The sequence below is a fragment of the Schistosoma mansoni genome, chromosome 3, assembly GCF_000237925.1.
Source record: "Schistosoma mansoni strain Puerto Rico chromosome 3, complete genome".
Lineage (NCBI taxonomy): Eukaryota > Metazoa > Platyhelminthes > Trematoda > Strigeidida > Schistosomatidae > Schistosoma > Schistosoma mansoni.
In genome coordinates this window covers 21,987,623-22,010,954 of record NC_031497.1, presented here as the reverse complement: position 1 = coordinate 22,010,954, position 23,332 = coordinate 21,987,623, and the positions used below count along the sequence as shown (strand labels likewise).

The 23,332-nt window shown below is 31.9% G+C and overlaps 1 protein-coding gene across 1 annotated transcript; it reads left to right on the top strand.

The window, feature by feature from the left end:
• Positions 1–3,707: 3,707 nt before the first annotated feature.
• Smp_196080 (putative gpcr) lies at positions 3,708–22,693 on the top strand (the record flags this gene model as incomplete). The annotated part of the gene is made up of 8 exons (XM_018799645.1): positions 3,708–4,466; positions 7,651–7,831; positions 8,798–8,966; positions 10,632–10,692; positions 16,228–16,743; positions 17,993–18,058; positions 20,314–20,460; positions 22,580–22,693. The coding sequence occupies 8 exons, from the start codon at positions 3,708–3,710 to the stop codon at positions 22,691–22,693; spliced, it is 2,013 nt and encodes a 670-aa protein (XP_018651413.1).
• Positions 22,694–23,332: the final 639 nt, after the last annotated feature.

Here is a 23,332-nt window from a genome sequence, read left to right as displayed (position 1 = left end):
AACACTATGGAGGCTTCTTCGACACTATGACGTGCCTGAGAAGATAGTCAATATCATACGGAATTCCTATGATAGACTAAACTGTCAAATCGTGCATGGAGGACAGCTCACAGACTTGTTCGAAGTAAAGACCGGTGTTAGGCAAGGTTGTTTACTCTCACCCTTTCTCTTTCTCCTGGTGATCGACTATATGATGAGGACGTCAAAATCTGGGGGGAAAAAGCACAGAATACACTTCCATATCTTACAAATACAATGTGTTATTTTCACCACCCAGTAAATTGTTTACTAAACAAGCGTTCATTTATTGCACTGGTCACGTTTAAAAGTGGAAATATTGGTGCAAGTTTAGGTACATCCTATTCCCTATTAGGTGGAACTGGAATCCTGGATACTACTGTTAGCCACAACCATAAGATTTACCAAAATTTCATACCATCTTCATTGTTTCTCCGTACTTGTTATTTCCTTCGACAACAATTTCTTCCTCAATCATTTCTTTTTTCTTCCGCTTTTTTGTCAGGATGGTTTAACTTCACCTATTCCATATGAAAACTTTTGTCGTACAAAGAATATTTTAAATTTCATGGACAATACTACATTGTCTACGGTAGGTTATTTGCTTGAGATTTTTTCTGTATGTCTTACATTGTGAATTGACTTTCGTTAAAAAGCCATTGAAAACCTACAATGGACAACTAATATGAAACTCCATATCAGTGTATACTCATGAGCTATCTTACCAGGTACCGAAAACCAAAATATTTAAAACCTCATACTGGGTGCTTAACCTACAGACTACTGAAGTGATACCCATTGGTTTAAATTTCTAAATGTAATCAATATTTAATAATGCACAATGTTATACTGCGTATATTTTCAGTAGTTATCTAACTAAGATCAGTGTTTCATTGGAAATAATGAAATTCAACAACCTTCACATACTTCCTGAAATAGTAAGTGCATAGAAATGAATGTATTATGTCATTGTTTTTCTTCTTCACAGTACATTTGTTTAATATTTGTGTAATTTTATCAGTATTGTTCTATTTAGCTGTATTATTAAAATACTGTAAAAAAGATATTCGAATATGTACATTTTACTTTCAATGAATTTCGGTGATCATTCTCTAAATGTTCATACCTTACTTACTTACACCTGTTACTCCCGATGGAGCATAGGCCGCCGACCAGCATTCTCCAACCCACTCTGTTCTGGGCCTTCTTTTCTAGTTCTATCCAGTTTTTACTCATTCTTCTCATGTCTGTCTCGATTTCTCGACGTGATGTGTTTTTTGGTCTTCCTCTTCTCCATGTGAGGGCTTGTCTTGTTACGCAGTTGGGTGATTTCCTCGAAGTGTGTCCTATCCACTTCCAGCGCCTCTTCCTGATTTCTTCTTCCGCTGGAATCTGGTTTGTTGTCTCCCACAGTGTTAATTATTAGTATTATTTGCTATAATTAATTTTTTTCTATACTACATTCATTCGAAATGTTAATTATACTTTATTTTTCTCCTACACATGTCGATTATTATTATTGTTATGAATCTAAAAAAAGAAAAAGGCCAATCGGAATACGACTTGTCTAATCTTAACACTGTGCCAAATCAATGATGTTTAACTGGTATGAGCAGTCTAGCATCCTTATTGGTCCTTTGTCCGCCTAGCCCTTCCAATCGAGTCCAGAACACCGATTTCAAGCATACTCTGTTTATATTCCAGACAGACAGACCACATGACACCATAAAATAGAAAATAATATTTGTACAAGATCAAGCCAAATGTGGCTGTGAACGTGGGATACAATAATCAATAAACTGAATATAATTTAGGGACAGTAAATCGTACAGTAATAATTCATAGGTCAAAATGAAGCTTATCATAAGATGAATATAGATATACACAAACTAGTTACTCAATAGTTAAACAATAAGAACATATATAGAATAATCGTCCATTAATAGATCCCAGAAGTAACCCGTACTTCCATCTGCACTAGGATATAATAATTATTATTACTGTTATTATTAATGAATACAACAATGATTGAAGCCCCTATTCTTAGAAAACATACAAGAAAAACAATTATTATTTGACCTAAAATCTATTATACCCTTTTTGACTTTGTTTTCGGCTCCACTCACAACTTAGTATAAATTTCTTTTTTAAAATGACTTTTATCAATACCATGGAATGGTCGAATCGTTTTTTTTTCTATTCTACATATATACAACTCGTGAATTAATCGCATTTGAACTTTATTAGTTTTCGCTTTTCTTCGTTTCTTATTGTTATTTAAGTTGGTGTCATTTTATTTATCTCTGTTACTATCATCATTCATGTTTCACTATAATTCTGTTTCATTGAATCGTAATTAAACATATGGTAGTTCTGTGTGTTCTCTCTCTCTCTCTCTTTCTCCCTCTCTCCCAATCATACCAGTTTTATTATGTGTTGTAAATAATGAATGATTCAATTTTAATGAAATTATTGGATAATTCTGTGTTATTTAACCTACTCAGATGGTTATCACTAGCCAATCCCCTTATAAGCGAATACATCCATACATAGATATGTGCGCATATTTATTGTTGTCAATAAAATTGTTGTTGCCGAATCTGGCCTTAGTCTTATCATTTATTTTTTTAATTAAAACATTTACTTTTTTTTCACTGTTTAATTGTTCCGAATTTAATACGTCTCCAGTTTGTACTTTAATTTTATTTTTAGTATGATCACTATCTTTTTGGATATCCACATGTGTATACGTGTGTACTTGTTTATGAATAAGGGGACTTACTTTATAAATATCAACTATACAGATAAAGATAATAATCTACGTTTGCAATATTGTATATCGGTTTGTTACATAGGGCGTAATTTTTTTTTCATTATTTTTGTACTTCTCCATTGTATTCCTCACCTTTTCTGGAGATCAAATGACAAAAAAAAGATTTCGACAGGGGGGAGATGAATGGATAATACTTTTGCTTCATTATATGTAATGACCCCCTATTTTCTTTATTACTTTTGCTTCATTATATGTAATGGGTGGGTGATATATATATATATATATATATATATATATATATATATATATATATATATATATATATATATATATATATATATATATATATATATATATATATGACAGATGTTTGTTTATTTCCAAAACTTGAGATTAAGTTCCAGTTGTTTCCTCAAATCAACGCTTTACGAATTGTTCAATAATCATTGATCACTTTTTCAAGAAGCACTATAAATCGATATATCGCAGTTGCAATATGTCTGTTTGTTACTGTGAAAGATTTATTTTATTCGAATGCAAATTTCTCTAACTACTTCAACGTAATGATGTTACCTATGGAATGTGTTCAATTTATTTTTGGGAGAACAAATTACTAGTCAAAAGTTTTATCATATCAAGTCGGATAAAATTTGTAGTCTGCTCTTAATCATTATTATCAATTTAACAAATGGTTAATCGATCAGATTGGTTATTTGTTGATTCACCATGGGATTTACTTGAAGATTGTGAAAATTTTTATAATGGTCTATCCAATGATTATATTATGTGTATTACATCAAGTATATTAGGATTTTTATCTGCATATATATTTCCAATTTACTCTATATTTGGTATTATTAGTAATATATTAATAGCAATAATATTTATATATATAATTCCAAATTCATCAAGACAAATGATTTATATGGGTACTTTAGCTATAACTGATGCATTAACACAAATATTATTTGGTTGGTTATGGGTATTTCCATCAAAAGGTTTACCATATGCTACATTAGGAAATGTTTATTTATTTACATTTAATATATCAGAAGATCTATGTCGTTTACATAGATTTGCTTATTCATTTACATGTGCTCTTGGTGGTAATTTATTGATATTAATGGCTATAGATCGTTGTTTATGTATATATATGCCTATAAAATATAATAAAATACCTAAACATTATGCATGGTATTTAATTAGCATTATTATTATTATTACTTGTTTATTAATGTTACCATATGGTATAGTAGTTGGTTGGCATTTATCTAATAATTTATTAATATGTTGGTTAAATTATGATGATTTATTCTTAAATATATATCATGCATTTGTATCGGATTCTTGTTTAATTCAACTTATCATTGTAATGGGTTGTAATATTGCATTTATGATTAAATTACATAAATTATTAAAAAATCGACGTCAATTTATGAAAAATTCTGAAGAGAAAAAAGAATTATCAGCATCGATTGTTTTAGTTATATTATGTGTAACTACATTGATTGCATCATTACCACAAAGTATTGCTTATATTATATCATTTATATTACCATCTATTATAATGGATCCAATGGAATTACGTGGACCATTAAGACTTGTTTATAATATTGCTGATATTTTTTGGCATTTAATATTTATACAAACATCATGTAATATATTTATATATGCTGTACGTATTAAAAAATTTCGTCATATATTATTACATTTATTAAAATGTCATTATTTAAGACATATATCATATAGTACATATTCTGGGGAATGTTCTACAAAAGTACCGACAAAAACTACTGGAAATTAAAAAAAAAAACAGAACACATTTAATTCACTTAGTGTTACTTGTTTGAATCTTCCCATTGATGTTTTAAGACTGCAACTGGGTCTGTCTCTTATTTAATGTTAAATCATTTCTCAAAAATAATTTTTCTCTGTAATCTTTTTTTGTTGCTATGCCTAATATTTAAAAAAAGAGTGATGATTATGATAGATGTGAAAGTTTTAATTTTGTTTATCTTGATTAATTCATTCCATTTGTATCAGTCTTTTTTTTAAAAAAATCTAAAATTAGAACTAGACAGAAATTATTTTTCAACGTTGTATTTCAATAAATGAACTTCATTTTTCTTTTTCAAGTTTGAAGTAAATATAATTGACAACAATTAAAAAAAAGTTCGTATTCATTTGGTTATTGATTTGCTTTATTGTGAAGAAGGTAAACAATACCAGTTTATGTTTAACTAATCATTTTGAGGTTTATACTTTGATTTAATTGTGTTTTTAAATAAGAGGGAGAGGCCAGGTGATTCAGTTTTGTTTAATCTGTGAGTTTTTTCATTAATAAAATAATAAGTAAAATGGTTTTAGAGTTTTTTTTTCATGTTTCAATCATAGTCAGTATCTGTATTCATTGATTGAAGAATAGGCGCACTGCTGAGGAGTCCCATAATAGGACGAAACGGCCGTCCAGTGCTTCCAGGTTTTCCATGGTGGTCTATCTTCAATTGACTCATGATCTCGACTCTATAAATTACTAAAATCTCCACAAAACCCCTTCTGATAATGATCATGTGCTCACTAGTGACTGACTCCTTGAGTGTTTAAGCGCTCGCGCGCGAAACTGTTAGATCTTTCGTTCGAATCTCTTGAGGCGGGATCGTGGATGCGCACTTCTGAGGAGTCCCATACTAGGACGAAACGGCCGTTGAGTGCTTCCAAGTTTTCCATAGTGGTCTAGATTCAATTGATTCATGATCTCAACTATATAAAATTACTAAAAATCTCCTGGGTTCGAGTCCCGCGAGAGTGGGTTCGTGGATGCGCACTGCTGAGGAGTCCCATAATAGGACGAAACGGCCGTCCAGTGCTTTCAGGTTTTCCATGGTGGTCTATATTCAATTAACTCATGATCTCGACTCTATAAATAATTAAACTAATAATTTTCACCTTACTTAAGTAATCATCATTATGAATTCACTTAGCAATGTTTGTTTGAATCTTCCAATTGATGTGTTAGGACAGTCTCTAATTGGCATATGTGCATACTGTGCGTATTGCCTCGATATAACCTAAATTCACAAGCATGACTCAGTGACCGAGTGGAGAACGCAATGGCATTTGGAGCGAAAGTTACTGGGTTCGAGTCCTAGAGTGAATATCGACTCTGAGATGCAGGTACATCTAGCTGACGAGTCCCGAATAGGACGGAACGCGCGTCAAACTGGATTCCACTGCTAGCCACTATCCAATCATCATTATGGTTGTCATAATCAACTACCTTAATGCATGATGTTATATGAGGTTTACATAGGAACGAATAGAAATTTTGCTGATCGTCTTGATGATTTTATATATCCGTTGAAATTGTGTAATGGAATTTTAATTTGTATAGTCACTAAGATGTTAAAATCACTTTTTGTTAAAAAAAAAACAGTTTACTAACATTTATAGTATAAACACAATCTTACTTAAGCATGTTTAGACACTTGTGATTTGGTATTGGAAAGTGAACATTTAATTTTGCTTGTTTATCTACTTTTTGTTGTTACGTATTTCTTCTTCCGTTAACATAACACCTTTTTTTACTCCAATAAATTTTCATGGAATGTTGTTACTGTTCACGAATTATCATTTGAATAGAAAACAGTTTAATATCTCTATATAACATTGATAGATTACGTAGTTCCTAATTATAAGATTCCTTTGAATGGGGAATTTTCTAACTGTTATGTTGATACGTTAAGTGTATAAGTGATTTTCTTGTATTTTTAATATCTGTTATCTAAAACTAATGAATTGATTATTTCGATCACCAAGATCATCATGATCAGATCTGTGAAGTTTTAATTGATTCACATAGAACACGTCAAATTTTCGGCATTCAATTAAATTAAATTATTCATATGGCAGTAGATGTATAAATGAATGGTGTCATGATGATTCGCACATTGTCTTTACTTTTTTAAAGGTTATTGAGGTTGTGTTATAATGTCGGTGAAAAGTATTTAATCTTTATCTGTATGGTCCCCCCCACTTTTATGTTGAGAGACTGTTGAATGTATGTGACTGTCACGAAAAATTTAGAGGTTCACTTCTTATGCTAACTTTTTTTTGGATAACTATTGAAAATCGGGGAACAATAAATGGCTGTTACATCGTAGTATGTGGCTTCTTAGTCGTACGTATCCATGATTTCAACAAGAAACAAACTCAGGACCTAGATATATTACAGTGAACACTTAACCTTCGAACCTTTGAGCTGGCTTGCAGCGGCTTATCTTCCTAACTTTAATTAATTCACGATATCAACGTGCCATCACCCATTAGGACGAGTTACCTCTCTACGTTTCCTAGTTGTAAGTGCATGATGATTGTATGAGGGGTAGTGGAGATGTTTAAATCTCCATTTTTACACTACATCATATAATTTATGTCATTCAAATTATAATTCATGTATTTTTATTCCTATTTAGTAATTTAATGAATTATTTACTTATTGGTATCTTGCTTTTCAATATATTAACAAGTACTTAATTAATTATCAGAAGGGGTTTTGTGGAGATTTATTATTTTCATAGTTGAAAGCATGAGTCAATTGAAGCTAGACCCACCATGGAAAACCTGGAAGCCCCTGGGCGGCCGTTTTTCGGTTTCAACTATGAACATACTAAGTCTCCACAAAAAACCCCCTTTTGAGAAATAATATATAATTATATGCTCACTAGTGACTGACTTCTAGAAGTACTTAATTACCACATAAATAATCGTTCGATACAGAATATCGAGGAATTAATAGTTACTTATGGAAGTTTTAATGGTTGATGATTTAGCTGAATTCCTTTGTTTTTATTTTCATTTAGACTCCAAATTCTTTTCCATATAAAAATTTAACTACAACTAACAACGATGTATATAATAATACAGTGTTCCCTGGTTTATTTTGCCTGTTGGATTCAGTTGCTCAAAATGGTGACTTTTCTCAATTATATGATACACTCAGCCAAATGTATCAAACACAACGGAAATTGTATGAAAATCGAGGTAATTACTTATCAAAATCTTCATGGATATATGTATTTTATTTGAAGGCAATTTTTGGAGATTTGATTTGTAGTTGGTATTCGTCACAGATTAATTTCATTTAAGGTACTGTATTTTAAGCAAACCTTTTCACGTATGCTTACTTTCATAATGTACAAAGGCTGGAGTGTATCTGCATCTGTAGTGTTCATATTCAGAGTTTTTACATTGAATAAATTTTATTTGATCAGATGGCAGGAACAGGTAACCCAGATATTCAAGCAGGCCACCTTGTACATATAGTTATAATCACATTTGATATGTTATCAGTATGATATCCTCTTTATAATGACACTTAAATGTTAGTTCTCTGTTCAACATAACATGCGAATTCATGAATATACCAATTAACAAATTAATTATTACGTTTTAGTAGCTATCGTATATTCAAATTATGTCATTTCTTCGGATGATATGTCCTCAAATAATTTAACGCGTTTCTTTTCTTCAGCATGATTAAATTTTTCTTACTATGAGTTGTTTATTTTGAATTTAGACATTTTACATAGATTTTTGATTACAAATTGATTTCAATAGGACTATTATTATAAGTAATGAAACACTGGATGGTCGTTTCATCCTAATGTGGGACTCCTCAGCAGTGGACATCCACAACCAGTGGAGTTTAATCGTTTGGGATATGAGACAGTTATCCACCACAAACAATAGAAGATGGTCGCATAATATCGTCTATTGATTAAAGTTAGGCGTTAACGCTGTTGGATTCCGAATCAGTCCTCTAGAGTTTAAGCGTTCGCTCGCGAAGCCGAAGGTCCTGGTTTTGATCCCAATGTAAGGGGTCGTGGATGTGTACTGCCTAGGAGTACCATACTACAACGAAAGTGCCAGTCAATGACGTAAAACCCATTAGAGTTCTATGATCCCTCTAAAACCCTATACTGGTGTTAAACATTCTTTGTTAAACAGATTTACGAAGTATTCGCCGATTTAAACGTAATGGATCATCGTTTGTATTAAATCATAATTTATCTACTACTCCAATTGAATATGCGCCGAATTGGAGTTGGTTTACACCTTATCATCGATCATCAGCTAGTCTTAAGAAACTTATAAATTTCTTAGAACAATCTTCCGTGTAAGTATTAGTGATACTTTATTGCTTCTGTTGTTTAATATTATAGTTTTAATTATTTTAGTTATTATTGACTCATTGAATTTACGCTAATAAAAGTGTCATTCCTGTGAACATTTATATCCCATAAAAGCATATTTTTCTTTGAACTTCTAGTGAATTTACTAAAACTTCTCACCTCAACGTGAGTCGACCTTAAAACGATAATACTACTATTTAAAATAAGTTCAGAACTCACAGTACATTCGTGTACTGTGCTAATAGCTATCCGGAACTAATTATTGAAACATTTTCTGATATAATACAGAGAATTAAAAAAAAAAGATTTTATGATTGTAAACGTATCTTGTCACAAATTGATTTCGTTTTCCAAGCAAGATTATTGAGATGAATTAAGTTCTGATCGAACCGTATCATATTGGATAAAAATGAAACTCAACAACTTCCTCAAACTACCCTTGAAACTTCCATCTTCATTTAATAAAAGTTAGTTAGTTGAAATCATGATCCATTAGGCTATTCTAGTTTCATTTTGAGAGTTTTATTGTTATCTTTATGCATCTGTTTCTCAATTTAGTCATCATTCTGTCCTTACTACCGGTATCTTGTTTTCTACAAAGTTTCATTTCTTCATCTATTATACTCATTGTATGACACGGTGACATGTAAATCAGGTTATGATATTATAGGTCAATAAAATCAATAGACTAAACATATTTGACTATTGTGTAAATATAGAACAATTTAAACAGACTCTACATTTCAGGGATGTGTATTAGTTTGTCTGTACACCACCACATGTTTCATCTATCGTTCAATATTTATATTGAAAAATGTAATGATTTAATCACACCACCTACCGCCTGAAAACTATGGTTACTGATTATTTACTAACTTGTATGATAGCGAAAAAGTTGAGTATGTATGTGTGTGTATGTTTGTGATTACATAGTGTTGATTGCCATCTTTCTCTGTAGTTAGATTTTTACACTTTCAGATGAATTTTTATTTTTATTTTGTAATTATACCTTTTATTTGTGATTAGTTGGATGTTGAAAATTAACTTATTTTTGTCTGAGAGTAAATGTTGTTGAAATTGTTAAGAGAAATTATTACCGATTAGAAGAGTAGTGAATTTATGGTGTTTTTAAACAATTCGACACATTCTTCTTCGTATATACGTCTATGATTCGACATTTATCATGATGCATTCAGTGTTTATTCATAGTAATAATGTCTTGTGAGTCGTTGATAATAAATATATTTCGAATGATAATAATAATAATCTTCTCGGAGTTTTTGTGTTTGGGGATTCCCAGAAATAGAAAAGAGGCTGTACCTGTGAGATTTTTTCTTGAAAATATCCCTACTCCATTTGCTTTTGTTAAATATAGTAAACAATTGAGATCAGAATTCTTCAAAGGATACACATTCAGAAAGAAACCCATTCAGTCTTGCACAACTTCAAACCCTATTAGTCATCCATATCATTAAATGATCTAATTACCGCTCATGTATTACATACATTCAACCACTGTCTACCTCGATTCGTGTTAAATAAAGTTTTACTCATTGAACATTACTTTATTACACTCTTTTCTATATCCCTTCTAGTGCATCCTTACGTATGATTGTCAGTTTGTTAAAGTATTAAGAAGATTATTTAAGTTCTTTTCTACCAAATAGTTCAAGTCATATTGGTGTTTATTCTGAAGTGAAATCCATAATGGTTAGTTCTTTTTTTGTTATAGTAGTTTTCTTCTTGTGATACTCTATGTGATAAGATTGTTTTCAATAAAAAATTTGTTATTCATTAATTTGAAACAGTCATTTATGATCAATTTTTATTAGGATATGTTTGTAGAGTAACTGTTTTACAGCATTGATGTTGAACTTTCAAGTAAAAGACTGAATGAATAGAATTATTCGAAAGTAAGTGAATGACATATGTATATGAATGTGCGATCGATAACTGAAGCTTATATTGAAGTGTGAAGCAGTAACCACTACTGACAATAAATTGAACCCTAAATGAACGGTTATTGTAATGCAAACAACTGGCAAGCATAGTTATTTCTTGTTTATAAAACGATACTTATGCAAAGTATGAATTATAAAAAAATTGATTCATTTAAAAGTCATTTTAAACATAAGTTGATCTATGGTATGAAATTTCGGAAGTTACCGGTTAATAAAATTGAAATGTAGCTATTCGGTTTAAATCTACTACCCGATTTTATAATCTTTCTATAATCCATTGTTCGCTCATTCGATCGCATAGTGATTGATAAAAATTTGATTATTTTAACGATCTGTATAGTAGTTTAAAAATCCCCATAGATAATTCAAAAATGAACAATATTTGAGCGAACAATTGTTTTCAATAACTTCATCATCAGGCTCTACAGTTATAAGTCCATAATTATTATAATATTTTACAAAGTCCAAAATGAGGCATGTATTAATGAATTTGACAATGTTATATGTTAAAAATGGTAAACGTTTGCATCTGTTACGACATATATATACTTTAAAATTGTGTTATTTGTAAATTAGAAAGGTCATTTAATAAAGGTCAAAGTGATTTGTAATCAAGTGTCTAGTCACAATCGATTTAATAGTAATTTCGAAAAAATGAAAATGCAAAAAATTGTGTGAATAAAGTGCATAGTAGGAGAATTTCATCTTGTCAAGTGAGATAATAATGATAAATAGTAATAGTAATAATAATAAGATTGTTGTGTGAATATAATATGTAATAAAAGGGGATGTTATCAAGATAATTACGATAAAGGAATTGGGAATGATGGATGTGAAGATTAAGATAGAGGTGATCAACAAAGAAAAAAAGAAAAAAAAAAGGGGGGGGAGGTTTATAATATTTAGTTTAGGAAACCGGTGATCCAGTCGTAGGCCAAGGTAAACATAGTGGCTGGATATACTTTTTTTGGATGCATAAATTTGGTTTTCTAGAGTTGATCCAGATGGCTTCGGCTATGTAAAGTAATCGTAATCTAGCTCTTTGAGGTAGAGTTTTCGGAACTTGATATAAAACAGAGAAGGCTTCTTCTATTTTGATATGATGTTCACTGTCTACCAAGTGAGAAAGGATGGCGCTGTTAATGGATTTAGTGACTCCTTTTCCCAACCATGCTGGTACATGTTCACGAATACGCAAGGATAAAGCCCTCTGAGTACGGCCTATGTAACTAGCTCCACAGGAGCAGTTGAATTGGTATACACACATGGAAGAGCCCATCTTCGGTAACTTATCCTTGATTAATTGTGTGAGTACTGGTTTAGTTGAGAAAGTGACGTGTAGCTTAGCGGCGTAAAACGTCCTTTCAACCGATCTTTTCAGTCGGCGTGTTAGAATATCACTCGCTATGTCACCTTTGAAGTCCAGTTTCAAATACAAGGTTTTTTTACTCACTGTTTCACAATTTCTTCTTATTTTAACAGTACTTTCTACTAGGTATTTCTTAACGAACTTATCCGGGTAGCCATTCCTTCGCAATGTATTTTTCAGTATATCTATTTCACTCTCAACAGTGTCCTCAGAACATAATAGCTTGATTCTGTGACTGAGACATTTAACCAAATTTATTTTATACTGAAGAGGAGTGAAGCTTTGGAAATGGGTATACTGACCCGTCCATGTATTCTTTCTAAATGTATTTCGTTTGATGGAACCATCTCTCCTTCTAGAAAGTAGGACGTCGAGGAAAGCTATACTATTGTCTTTCTCTTCTTCGCTGGTGAATTGAATAGCTGGGTGGACGTTATTGAAAAAGTCTAACATCTCCTGTTTGTCAACCATTTCGTCGCATACGATTAGTGTGTCATCTATGTATCGACAGTAGTAGTCTAGCTTACTTAAGGTGTCTTTTAACGGTCCATTTTCCAGTTTGGCCAGAAAAATGTCAGCAAGGATCGGGCCTAGTGGTGATCCCATTGCTACTCCATCTACTTGTCTGTAAAATTCATTGTTAAACTTAAAGTAGATATTCATAGTACATTTCAACAGGAGTTCTTTCAATTTATTTATTGGAATCGGTATCCCTATTTTCTTTTCTAGCACTTGTTCACATATGTAATTGATAGTTTCAATCAGGGGGATGTTAGTGAACAAAGATGCTATGTCTAGTGATAGCATGGTTTTACCATTTATATTCCTATTTTTTATTGAATCCACAAATTCAAACACGTCTTTAACACTGTGGTTAACCAGTTCTTGGTGTAATGGTTCCAATAATTTCACTAACCATTTTGCTGTTGAATGGTATGGTGAGTTTGACATGTCCAGAATTGGGCGTAAAGGAACCTCAGGTTTGTGAATCTTAGGTAGGCCATAGAGTCGAGGAGTATATGTTCCAGAAGTCTTGAGCTCATTATAGGTATGCTCAGAGATGTATTGGTGTTGTTTTAAAAATTTTAATGCCTCAGTTAGTTGGCGTTCAGTCTTTTCATTGTGGTCTTTACATGAACCAAGCTTTTGGAATTTAGTTTGATCACGCAGTAGGTTATTCATCTTATCTAAGTAATCTGTTTTGTTTAGAATTACGGTGCCGGATCCTTTATCAGGTTTAGTGATAAGAATGTGTTCATTCAATTTTAGTTTCCGGATAGCTTCACGATGTTTATCAGTCAATATACTATTTGTATAATGATTGTTGCTTTTAAATTGGTTACAGCAGTCAACCAGCGTGGTTTTGAACCTTTCATGTTCTACTTTTGTCGTGGGTGTAAGGTCTTGTGTCTGGGTAAATAGATTTTCAAACTGGACATCAGTCTTCAGATGATCCACATGTCTACGAATATCACAAAACTTAGGACCTAATGATAAAACCTCTAGTTGAGTCCTATCGAGATTAACAGAGGAAAAGTTAAAAACATACCGCTTACAGTCGTCTGGAAAATCCGGTTTAAATATCTGGTATTGGTTCCTTTCAAAGGTAGTTTTGATCACCGGTAGAAGAACAATTTTCAGAATCAAAAGGGATTTGAAATCCTTTGTCTTAATAACCTGGGATCTTCTTAGCAATACACACTCATGAATCAGGTGCTTTGTAGCTTTTACTGTTCTTTTTTGTAATTATTAGAATTTATTCTTTGTATCGTGTTAATATATTATATAAAATACATTATTGAGGAACTTTTCATTAATAAATTCAGTGCTTCATAGATCCTCAATAGGCTTATCAGATAACACCATATATTTTCTGTTTTCTCTATCTAACCGATGGGTCTTAAATTAAATGAAACTCTTCTCAAATTACATTGTGTAACAGTCCATTTAACCTATTAAATCGAGGTCTATGCTTGATCTACTCATTATTATTAAGTAGCCAAAATACGCATCAAAAATAATTTAACCAGTTTGAAAAAACTAATCCATGAATAATTCCTAGGTTTCAATATTCTCTGATAAAAAGAATAGTTCCATTTTAACCACAGTGAATAAGGTATTTGAACATCTTTTTCACCATTTTGAAGGCGGTATCTAGCCGATCTTCAAAAGTTTTTATTCATTTGATCTTTTTTCCGATTAAATGAAGTGCTCTAAATCAACTATTTTTGATCTATATGGGGATTTGATTTCATATTTGAAATCAAGAGTAATTCCAAGCTGTATCACCATTGAAAACCTGTAAGGACAAGATGACCGTTCCGTACAACTATGGAACCCCTTAGAAATGTGCGTCCACGTTCAGATACCGAGGACTCTCGGTCTTGTGCGCGAGCGCTTAATCTTTTGATCTCTGAGCCGACTTATCCACCTCAGGCAACGGATGAAGGGTTGTTCAATATCATGGATTAATAAAAGTTAGATATTAACACCTCTGGATGGCAGATCAGTGATCTAGGTGTTGGGCGTTCGCGTGCGAGACTGGGTTTGAGTGTCGCGCATGGGATCATGGATGCCAAACGCTGAGGAGTCCCATTTTAGGAAGAAACGGTCATTCAGTGCCTCCGGGTTTTCAATGGTGGTCTAGCTTAGATCAAATCATGATTTCAACTATTTTTGATCTGTTTCCTTCTTGTGGATTTCTCATTTCGTTATTCTAACATGTTTTCTGTTAATATATTTTGTGCTTTTACAGATGTCTCTTATTAACTTATATTTATAGTATATCAATTATATTAACTTTTATCCGTGCTAAAACAAGATATTCTTCCAATTACCTTACTCACTTCTCACATATAAATTATTCGTTAGAAAAGTGCTTATTCGGGCCCCATAGCATAAATCAATATTGTTGTTAGTGATTTTCGGTAGGGAACTTGATCCCTGAAAACGATAACTCGTTAGAAATTAAATCTATAAATTATTATTTCAGCGATTGGAAATAATAGAAACCAAAATTGTTGAACATAATTCAAATAACATAATTCCTACCAACTTCATTTATAACCAATAACGTTTAATTTAACATTACAACTCATGATCTGTCTATTGTTAATCAAAATAAATTTCGACAAGTTTAATTTTCCTCATTTATACTTTAAGTCTTATAATGAATAAAAAGATTAGTGTGTCCCTATGCGTTGTGAGATGCTGCATATGTTCAGTAAACCTTAATAACAATACTATGGTAATAAATACGCAAATGTAAACATGTCATGGTCGAAATCCTTCACGTCAAATAACTCATAGTGTTTCTATACACCAAATTAACAGGAATAAATATACATATACATATGCATATACAGCGAGACTACAATTTTTGGATGGAACAATCAGATTTAAGATAACGGGTCTTGAGTTTTGGTGGGAAATTCATTCATCCATTTGGCTAAATGTCGTTCTGACATTTTAGCTGATGTCAGTTCGCGATGAAAACCCTAAATCTAATTTCGAACTCTTAACCATCAACTGTAAATCATATTTCTAATTCCTCTTACTAGTTTCTAACTATCATTTAGTCCTAGTTAGTAGGTAGACATTTTCAAAGTCACTTTGGCGTTGCTCAAATGTTGTCTATAAATTACAATCTCACCAAACTGACTAGTTGAAAATCGAAATTATTTCAGATATAATTTTTGCATTCAGTGTTTCCCTATATAACTAAATACTCTGTATTGTGTTCTTGGCAAAACTGGACATTTCAATTGTAATCAATAATTCAAATAAGATACTTTGTAAGATGCAAATAAACACACTTATAATCTCAAAACCGTTATGATAATTTTCTTTCCTTATTTAATTACACTTTCAAGTTATTTGATTAAGATATTTTTTCAAATATTTTTATGTTAAAAGGATACATTAACACGTTCTCTGTATGATTGTGCTGCACACAATGCTTCATATAATCCGAATGATCCTGGATCCGGTTTTAATGATGGTGGTCCACCAAGTGGTATGCATTGGATTCATTGTTTTTTACCTGTATCTACAGCTGGTCTATGTGAATTAAATGAAGAAATACCTATTAATCAATTGATGCAAATAAATTATCCCTCTAATGATCGTCTTACAAATGACGATAATCATATTAATAACAATGACATTAATCATAATACATCCAATTCATTTTTATTTGAATTAATGAAACGTTATCCAAATAAAAATTTAGTGCTTAGTCCAGCACGTATATGTGTCAATTTAATACGTGCACAAATTCGTGGCATTGAATTAATTAATACTCTACAAGCAGTTAAACAAAGTTATCCGGATCGATTATCTCTAAAAGAATTTTGTAATAGATTTGTTTCATTACTGCCGAATAGTTCAAAAATAAGAGAATTAAAACAGAATGAATCATTGAATAAATCTGTAAGTGTTCAAATGCTCAAACAAATGTATCGCTCATTCGTTTTTATTTTCTATGTTGATAATTCTATTATCTTATCTAATCATTTATAAATGCATTGTTCCATTACAGTCTTGCTTGATATGGGATAATACAGTACAATCTTATTATCTGTTTAGTTACACTTTTCTCGATAATTCCCTTCTGATGTTCAGTTTAAATTTAGGGTTTGATTCTACTGGCTAATTGTGTAATCAACCTCTTTATTCAAGTGATCCTTCGATAACTACCTATCTTACTGTTTTGTTAAACAGTCTCATTATGGATATTCACTACTTAGAGATTAGATTTTCACTAAGTACTTTCAACAATTAAAAATCATATTGATAAAATAGCTACTTGCAGGTCCGTTTCCGAAATTATGAAATGAAGTATTTCTATACTGAAGATACTAGTGTTTGCAGTTGTTGTTAGTAAACGTAAATTCTTGTACGTTCTAGGCAAAAGAAACCATAAATATACTGCTATACACCACATCATACGACAGTGAATGCAACATGATTCAAAATTCAGACCGTTCTATTCCACTGAATTACATTTTTGTTATCTTCTTTTTCGGTGTTTCCAGTTTCTTTAATATGTTTTTTTTATATTGGCTTAATGAAATATAATAATCTTAACAAACGAAAGTTGATTACAGTATGTGGTACTGACGAATCAATGAGATAGGGGTTATTAAATTTTTACGCATAGTTCAAGATGTATTGAAATAAAAGCAGATATGAAAAAGGATGAGTGTTAACTGGAAAGAACTGGAAAGGATTGTCCAGGACAGGGTTGGATGAAGAATGTTGGTGGGCGGCCTATGCTCCTTCATGAGGAGTAACAGGTGTAACAAAAAACAACAAAACAATCAAGATGTATTGACAGATAGCCTGTGTCTTACTAAGAATGAAAGTGAAATAAATAATACCTACTCATAGTTAGAATTCATAAATATGACGTGATTTAAAGAATAGAGACTAACTTGATCAACTTTTCAAAAGAGACACTGATAAACTGGTTCGTTTTTTATAAAGAAAATAATCGTAAACAAGTCAACTTAGGAAAAGTATTTATCAGTTTAAACATTGTAATAGTTCTGTATTATTTTCTGTACTTAAAGAGTAAGCTTTCTATAATCTTATAAGTTCATCAATTTCCATTTTCATAAATACAACACTTCGTAGAACATTGTTGATCAATAGTTTATTATTTTTCTCGACATTAAAGATCGTTCACGAAATTCTGAATTCACTTCATTATTCACCAGAAACATTTCAACTTGGTAGTAATAATGTAAGTTCTGATTGTTGGTTGTTGTTTTTTGTTTGTGTCTTACCATTGTTATCAAGTTAAGGTCACTTACACTTTTGTTGTTTAATTTGCACTATGTGATATTACTTGCAAAATTTTTGTAAAAGGACATTTATATTTTTCTGTATTTTTGAGACTAGTTATTACTGCAAAACTATCTGGGTCATTAAATTCACTTAGTATTGTTTGTTTAAATCTTCTCATTGATGTTTAGGACTGCAACTGGTCAGTCTCTGATTTGCATATGTGCATACTGTGCATATTGCCTCGATATAGCCTTAATTCACAAGCATTGTAAGCAAAGATGAATAGTGGCTAGCAGTGGAATCCAGTTTGACGCGCGTTTCGTGATATTTGGGACTCGTCAGCTGGATTCTCCTGTATGTCAGAGTTGATGTTCACTCTGGGACAGGTACATCCAGCTGACGAGTACCAAATAAGACGAAACGCGCATCAAACTGGATTCCACTGCTAGCCACTATCCATCTTTGCTTACAATATCTAGGTCATTGATTTTATTCATGTGGATAGAAGGCAACTCATAATAGCTATCAGAATGACCATTTAGTTAGCACCGTATTTTTTATTTATCAGAATGGGGATTTGTACAGATTGTAGTAATGTTAATAGCTGAATTCATTAGTCGATCTAAGCTACACTATCATTGGAAACCTAGAAGCACCTCCGCTCAGTGCTTCCAGGTTTTCAATGCTGGTGTAGCTTAGATCGACCTATGAGTTCAACTATTATTATTTTTTCACTTTAGAACAAGTATTTCTTACACATACATAACTCCCTTTATAAACCTGAAGAGAACAAGTTCAACGACTTGGCCAGAATATACATGAATTCATTTCATTTTGTTAGTTTCTCACCAGTTAGGTACAACTTAAAATTCTTTAGAGTTGAAATCTGTTATAATATGTGCGTGCGTGCGTTCTTGTCCAGTTGATATATGTGAGTGATAAGACCGCCAATGGGAGAGCAGTGATTTATCGATCGGAGCAATGATACACAAAAGCCGTATGAGTAGTCTTGAGTACTTATCAGTCCTGCTACCTGCCTAGCCCAGCCAGTTAAGTCCAAAACACCAATAACAGCCTCTGCAATATGAATCATTATTCTCAAACATACTGGGTTTATATAACAATCAAACTGACCACATCGTACCATAAAATAGAAAATAACATTTGTACAAGATTTAACCAAGTGTAACTGTGAATAGAGGGAACAGTAATCAATAGACTGGGGATAACTCAAGAATAGTATATCGTATAATAATAGTTCATAGGTCAAAATAAAGCTCAGGATAAGAGGAACACGAATACGAATAGTTTAGTTACTTAACAAGTATACAATAGGAAATATACATATCACTTTGGTGCATAAATAGTTCACAAATTTACCATTCATAATTTCCCACGGGATACAACAAAATCATACAGAAAAGTTAATAAACTCATACAAACAAAGTTTATTGGTATTGAAATATAATACGTCATTCATTGAAGATTCAATTCAAATTAATTGGATTTTAAAAAGATAGTATTGAAAACAATAATAGAACTCACGAGAGATAATTCTAGAACATCAAAAAAATTGCTAAAGTTCATAGGGGTTAAAATCTAACTGATTACGTAATAGAACAGCTAAATATAATTTAATGGTTGGAAGCTGAATGATTCGATCACCTAATCCACCCCCAATGTTTAGTCAAGAACCGATGTTTAGTTGTTTCCTAACGCGATGTTGTTATTGGTAACCATTAATATCTATTTCGTAATTATTTTGTCGTAAAACTGTATGAGTTGTTATTATTTATTTCTCTGCCCCCAAATGCCCTGGTACGGCCGAGAGCGAGGAGAGTCCGCTCTCCCTCTCGAAATGCTCTCACATGCTACCATGGGACTGCATCTCCTTACGATGCTTCACTGCCTTGTGGGTCAGACCTTTAGGTCAAAGGCTCCGGGTGTGGTCTCTTAAGAAAACCACCTGCTTCAGTTTGGGCACCTTGGCAGTATCATAGTCATCACACAAATCAGATGAGATTTGTGTGGCGCATATGTATCTGGTGCTTCCTTGTACCAATATTTATATGTTCAAATAAATAAATATACCTCTCTATTTTTTCCTTATTATTATTTCATGTATTTATGTGTTTTACCGCATTTAATCATTAAATGCTTTCTTTTTTCTGTTTTACAATTACCATTATTATTATTATCATCATCATCAAGATATATCTTCGAACATTTATCATTCCACAACTTATTCATCGATTGTCTTATTCTCCTGAGTTATCTATTGACCAAGAACTAATCCATGTACAACCCGATTGTAAATCATATATCATTGACTGTTCTAATGAACAACAAGTTATAATAGTAAGTTCATTCTTTTTTTTCATTCTAAATAAATTTGTTTTTTCCATTCATAACAATAAAAGAAAATCAGTCAGTCAGCTACAACGTAGGATCAGGCACATTTATGCATCGATCCAAGTTGCCATACCTCGTTAGCACAACAAGATGAACACCGGATTCACAGAGGTAGTTAATTTAGTGGCGGTAGTATATAAAAGATGGGTTGTATGTAAGGATATAGAACAGGAAGGAAGAAAGTTATGAAGCAATTTTAATCTCACAGTTTAAGGGAAGATTAAGAGTGTATACACCTGCACCATTGTAATCAATTCTGAGCCATGTAACCCAGAGTCTCCAACCATTGGTTACGATAGTCACGCGGACCCCAACCAAGTAGTCTGCATCTACCAACATGGCTCAGACTAGAAGTTAGTGACTTCAAGCACTGATGGTTTGGCCACCCCTAACTTTCTTCCAACCATCCCCAATACTAGTCAGCATAGTGCGTCGTGGTAATCGGTGTTCAGGCATACGTAACACATGGCCCAAACATCTCAGTCGATGGAAATGGATAGATATGAAATATTTTTGTTTAAAACAATTAATTCCTTTGGTTATCCATTTAGATAGTATGTAATGAGATGGTGGAGTTTACCAGAATATTAATATATTCTATATCAGTTGAATACATTTCTAGTAATCCAGTCTAATGATATACCAATTTGTTCAGATATTTAGATAAAAAATTAAAAAAAAACACTAAACTATTGAAAACATGAGAATACTGATAGATAACTATAGGAAACACTGTTATCTACAATATTGCTTATATTGATATGGTTAAGGAATCAATAAACCCATCTACACCCGTCTTGGATCATTTCTAAGCAACAATATGAAATTCTGATTGTTGGTATCATTACCAAGTTTTGATTTGATAATTTTGAATAAATTGAGCATTGGGTAGATTGTTATAAATAAATTAATATATTTGTAATATCCCAATGAGTAGAAAAATTAGATTTTCTGACGTTTCGTGACTCAGTGTAAGCCACTTCTTCAGAGAATAAATAACTAAATTCTGATTGTGTTCAGTCTTCTGAATCGCCTGCATACTTCATAATAAATAGATGACGCGTGTTTATCTTTTGTTCATATTGAATTATTGGCATTTATTTGATTTAATAACCATGTTACTGCCTATTTATTCTCAAGTTAAGACTAATATTTCATATATATGTATGTACATACTTACCGGTAAATTGGTAAGCAGTGTGGTATGATGCTATTTGATGTTTTGATGAAGCATAAACTTACTCTTCATTGACAGTAATAATAATAATAATGATGATTATAATAAAGATAATAAACTTGATTACATTTTATATTCAATTGATCACCGTATTAAAATTTTCATTTGAACATATGGCTAATCGATTTCTATCTCAATAATAGGAAACTAAAGGTGTACATCTTTTCTAATGTCTCTTCCTTTTAACTTCAACAAATATCTTTTCTAAACCAATATTTCATTGAATAGCTCCACTTCATCTTCAGTAGTATTTTTTTGAGCAAATATAATCAATCTTACCAAAAAACTGGTATAACTCTAATGTTTATGTCATAGTTCATATTACACTAATTCAGTTAAACATAAACCTAAATATTCTAAGTAACCTAATGAACTATCAAGATTTAAGAAAATGTAAGTGCTTCGTTATGTTAATTTTATTGTCGATAATTAAAGCTACAAATAGCTGCTGGGTTCGAGTCCCAGAGTGAACATCAACTCTGCGATGCGGGTACATCCAGCTGACGAGTCCCAAATAGGAAGAAACGCGTGTCCTGGATTCCACTGCTAGCCACTATCCATCTTTGCTTATAATAGCTGCCTTTCTGTTTTTCTATAAGTGTTGTTATAGAACTATTGAAATCATAGGACGGTCAATGATTTGTGAATATTTAACTACAGAAGAAATAGATTTACTTAAGTTATGAGTGCAGCGTAAACACAATGAACCCTTACGACGTTCATTTTTTAAAAACTAGTGATCCATGAAATCTTATCAAACTGTATTTTGTTGTGTCACACGTTCGATTCAGTGGTTTAAGGATTCTGCTTTCAATCAGTAAATTATAGGTGTGGGAGTCAGTTAACTCTGTATGTGGTTTATGTACTTATATTTCGACATCGAAACGAATATTACTGAATTCATTTGAAGGATTTAATTCTTATCTCAAATTGAAACTTTGAAAGTAATTTCAACCTACTAGTAAATTAATATATTTTAGGCGTTTCTGTTTACTGCTCAGAAGTACTGCATCGTAAAATGCAAATCGATTACTATCTTATTATTCATCATCATATAATTGTGTTTCCAGTTGTAGTTTTATGATATTAGGATGAATTCGACATATTGAAAAGTATTGTATCAATTAATAAATTTATAGGCAATCAAAATATAGTAACAGTGCTCTTACAATTAGTCAAAAAGTTTTATTCTTATTTGCACTATTGAATTGCTAGTAATTTCATAAGTGTTCAAAAACGAGAGACTGTTGTTAAGTAAATGTAACAGTTTTTTTTTCTAAAAAAGGTCATTTTTATCGGAAACTGGTATCTGTAAAATCGTTGAAACTTATGATAACAACCATATACTCACTGTTACCAAACGTCATGATAGATTTCACAATGTCACTGCATGAAAATGAAGCCCATGAACTATGAAGTTAACTGAGTGGAATTGAGAAAAAAGCTCATCAGTCAAATATAATAGCAATCATTGAATGCAGTTAAAAGTGTATCTCCTTCAGCGACAGTTTATTGGTCAAATCCCTCTGCTTTCAACCAGTAAATTGAATGTTTGAATCTCACTTCCACCGCGAAATAATT